Below are 4,375 nucleotides of genomic sequence, written 5' to 3' on the forward strand. Positions count from 1 at the left end.
CCTTTCCCCTCGCAGCCGGTCGGGGCTGGCGCCGACCCCCTCCCCGGAGCCCTCTGCGACCCCGCGGCCCGCGCTTGGGGCTGTTTTCGCGAGCAGGTGAAAATGGCCGAAAACTTGCTGGACGGACCGCCCAACCCCAAACGAGCCAAACTCAGCTCGCCAGGCTTCTCGGCGAATGACAGCACAGGTGAGGAGGGGGCCGGGCCGGGGGTAGGGGCCCCGGGGGTCGCTGTCAGCCCCACCCGGAGGTGAGTGCCCCTGGGGGACCCGAACTCAGCGGAGGACAGCGCAGTCCCTTCCCCGGGACCCGCGCCGCACAGGGGGAAGTTTGTCGGAAGACTGTCTTGGGGCCCGAGTAGGGCGACACATGCCCGGGTGCGCTCGGATCGCCCGGAGTTGGTGAACCCTCCTCGCGTGGAGACCGAGTGGTACTTCCAGCGAGAAAAAGTAAAGTGGAGCGTGTCTATTCTGCGTGGTGATTCCGTACCCCTCCCTCTGCTGCTGTGTGTCGACACACGCGTGGCTGTCTGGAGGGATGTCAGCGGAGGGTAGGTTTGCTGGTGAGAAAAGAAAATAGTGCAGCCGAAAGGGGACCCGAAGTGTTTTCTGAATTGGTAACACATTCACAAGGCTGCGACCAGAAGACACTCCTAGCAGCGGCCAGCCTGTGAGTTACGAGTTAGAAGTTACTTGGAATGTGCCCATTGGGAAAATGCTTAGTAGTTATTTTGAAAACTCTTGTTGCTGGTCACCTAAGTCATTACATTTTTCACAACCCCAAACTTCGTTAGCAAGATGTCATGAAAGTTGCTGTGGAGTGTTTAATTTAACTTGTATGACTTCGGAAGAAAGTTAAATAGCAGATTCATCTGTGCTGCAGTCTCCAAGGGCGCTTGTGTTGTTTTTACAGTGTAGATATATATTAAAAAATTATGTTCAGGAATGTAGGAATTACATTTTTTCCCAAAAAAAATTTTAGCAGGGTACTGAATAAATCATTCTTTTAAGCAGCTTCCTTGGAAACTTCCTTAGGTAATCATATCAGTTACCTAAGGGAAGTATTTTAGTTTTCTGTTCGTTTAATAATGCTAGCTTCTTCTGGGCTGGTTCACGGTAGCATTATGAACTAGTTGTATTTCCTCTTTCAGAACTCTCCTTTGCAGTAAAATAAAAACTTGTGCGCTGCTGTGAATGATTTGATTCCCAGCGCAGCCTGCGTTTCTCCACTACGATCTTGCAGTAGCAGCATCTGAAAATCAGTTTATAATGAATGGGTCCAAATTGAATTATATTGCTGCAGCAGTGCCTTCAAATTTGCAGTAGACACAGCTGTTCAGCTTGTGCAAATATTTCTGGGACTGACCACTAGTGTTTTTATACTAGTGATCTAAAAATCTATTTATACTGTTGAAACAAAACTTGAATTTTGTGGCTTCAGTTTTTGTTTTTTTTTTTTGCGGTACGCGGGCCTCTCACTGTTGTGGCCTCTCCCGTTGTGGAGCACAGGCTCCGGACGCGCAGGCTCAGTGGCCATGGCTCACGGGCCTAGCCACTCCGCAGCATGTAGGATCCTCCTGGACCGGGGCACGAACCCGTGTCCCCTGCATCGGCAGGCGGACTCTCAACCACTGTGCCACCAGGGAAGCCCCTGTGGCTTCAGTTTTAATACAATTCCTAGACTGTTAGTTAAAGTAGAAGTGAGGGAAACAATTTTTTTTTTAAAACAAATCAGTCATAAGAAGATTCTTGTCTGGTTGAAATAAATTTGTTAAACAGTGGCGAGGAATCAGTAAGTCTCACGATATATAAGTCACTAATAATACTCTTTCTAAAAACTGATAAGGAGTTGAGTTTGATGTTAATTTTGTAAAATTGGCTTATCTGAAGTGAGAAATGTGGGAACAACCAAGATTTAAATACTCTGGTTTTACTGCCTGAAAAAAACTATGATTTTACTGCAGGATAGATCTCCTTTGCTTCATTAATCTTGGCATGTTTGAGTGAAAAATCTTTAATCATATGAAATGTAGATCGTACCAGACAAGTTCAGCCTTGAAGCTTGTCCTTTGAAACTGGTAACTTTTGAATGGCTTTGCAGCTTTTCTGTTGTTGAATGAGGTTATTGTAGATTTTTTTTATGAAGAAGGACAAATTAGTAACCTGACACTTAACAAAAAGGCTTGTCCCACTATATACTTTGAGCTGTTTCCAAGATGGTGCCCAAAGGATTGGCTTTTGGGTAGTTCTGTTATTGGACGGTCACGTATTTACTAAATGTGCTGCTAATCACAACAAAGTTTATCAGAAAGGATTTTCTACTCTTGACCACTTTTTTCCCCTTTTCCAATTTTGATCCTGGTAAGACATTGGGGCTCTTTTTATAAATGTGGAACAAAAAAGTCCGTTTTTAACAGTTCTGTTTAAATAATCCAAAGAATAAGTTCACCATCATATTTATGTTATTTATGATGTTGCACATCATCACCATCACATTATTGTGAGAGGGTCTGTTAGCGTGGTGGGCCACAGAAGGGGTCATCATTGAGCATATTAAAAAAGGTAAAACCTTGTCTCCTATAACTGCTAGTCTAAAACAGAGATCTTAAGGATGTATATTAAAGCCAATAAAGGACTAAAGCAATTACATTACACTAGTCAAAGGAGTGAAAGCATTTGGTTAGGTGGAAAAGTGGGGAGAGACCTGGGAATAACATTCTTGAGAGAGACAGCATCATTTTAGTGAGGGGATATGTGTTTTTGGCTTCTAGGATAAAATTGGGCCAGGCAGAGCAAGGTATGTTCCATGCTCATGTGGTAAAATTTGAGGGAGGGGAGCTCTGCATGGGAAGAGCTGAAGGGTTAGGAGGAGAAGGAGGCGGCCTTGGTGGCCTGAGAAACAGGAGTGACTTGGACTGTCACGATGCTGTGCATGTCTCTGGGGACTGGCCTGTGGAGCCATCAGTGTCAGCTGAGTCCCGGGGCGGGTGTGCGGGAGGGGCAGAATAGTACACCTGATGCTGGGGTGCTTACCAGCCAGGATGCTGCCTGCAGGGGGAGCGTGTATGTGCATGCACTCCAGTGAGGTAAGGCGGCATCTCTGATAAATGTCATTGCCACCAGAGACAGATGGGAGAGATCAGTGCAGGCTGGGGAGGTCAGGGAAGGTTTCTGAGGAGAGCGTGCAGAGCTGATGCAGAAATAGGGAATGTACCCCAAAGGAAGGTAACAAGAGGAAGAAGGAAAAGCAGTACTTTTCACCCAACCCCAACCTTTCTTCTGGAGTGGCACAGAATTTCATGGTATCAGATGTTGTTGAAGTAGCATTTTCTTGTTTTACACTGAAGGCGTAAACGCTTTTTTACAAATGTCATCTTCCTTTACTTGGCACCCTTTATGAGAAGTAGGACTTTGTGTTACCAGTGTATATTTAGTTGTGTGTTTTGGAAACTTTTTTATTTAATATGTCCAAATTAAACCAGCATATTAGTGTCTTTCAGCAGCAGGGATTCATGATTTAACAGTGCGGAACAAATAAATATCTAGGCAAGCAGTAGACTTTTTTTGGTCAGCTTTATTGAAGCCAAATTTACATTCAACAGATATACTATAAAAAAGTTTTGTAGGACTGCCTTTTGAAAGTTGAACACAGGTATGTTTCATCCTGTGCAGTATAAATGTCCCTAAGCAGTTGTGGTTACATTTTATACTGTGAATCCCTTTAAGTGCAAGAGAAAACTATATTTATTAATTTGTGTGTGTGTGTGTGTGTGTGTGTGTGTGTGTGTGTGGTGTGTGGGCCTCTCACTGTTGTGGCCTCTCCCGTTGTGGAGCACAGCCTCCAGACGCGCAGGCTCAGCGGCCATGGCTCATTGGCCCAGCTGCTCCGCGGCATGTGGGATCTTCCCAGACCGGGGCACGAACCCGTGTCCCCTGCATCGGCAGGCGGACTCTCAACCACTGCGCCACCAGGGAAGCCCCGAGAAAACTATATTTAAAGAAACTTGGTGTAAATACTGTTACCAACCAAAATACCTTTTATGGCAAAACGATGGCCTTTTAGGTTTACATATCGGAGTGCTTTTCTCCCCATCATCTCAGTTTGGTCCTCACAGCAACCTGTGAGGCAGGAAGGGAAGATACTGTTCCTGCCAATTCCAGGTGAGGAACCAGACTTAAGAGAGGCGATCTGCCCAAAATAACATAAAGGGTAAAAACCAGAATCAAACCTAGATCGTTAAAGTAAATTGATAAATTCATCTTATAAATCTATATCGATAAACATGGAATTTACTTCGGTCGTGGACCTGGGAGACTATAGTACTTAGCAAGTTTCAGTAGCATAACTCCAGCTAGTGAATTAAGTCCCTGTAGGGAA

At 45.1% G+C, this 4,375-nt stretch overlaps 1 protein-coding gene across 2 annotated transcripts in view; it reads left to right on the top strand.

Moving 5' to 3' along the window:
* Positions 1–62: 62 nt before the first annotated feature.
* CREBBP (CREB binding lysine acetyltransferase) overlaps positions 63–4,375 on the top strand; it is a 137,221-nt gene continuing 132,908 nt past the window's right edge. Inside the window, exon 1 of one of the 2 annotated variants that reach the window (XM_007453481.1) lies at positions 63–187. In XM_007453481.1, coding sequence (XP_007453543.1) covers positions 103–187 — 85 coding nt within the window. In that variant the 5' untranslated portion in view covers positions 63–102. The remainder of the gene's footprint in view (positions 188–4,375) is intronic. The other variant, XM_007453482.1, reaches the window with a different exon arrangement.

Source organism: Lipotes vexillifer, unplaced genomic scaffold (genome assembly GCF_000442215.2).
Source record: "Lipotes vexillifer unplaced genomic scaffold, Lipotes_vexillifer_v1.1 scaffold914, whole genome shotgun sequence".
Lineage (NCBI taxonomy): Eukaryota > Metazoa > Chordata > Mammalia > Artiodactyla > Lipotidae > Lipotes > Lipotes vexillifer.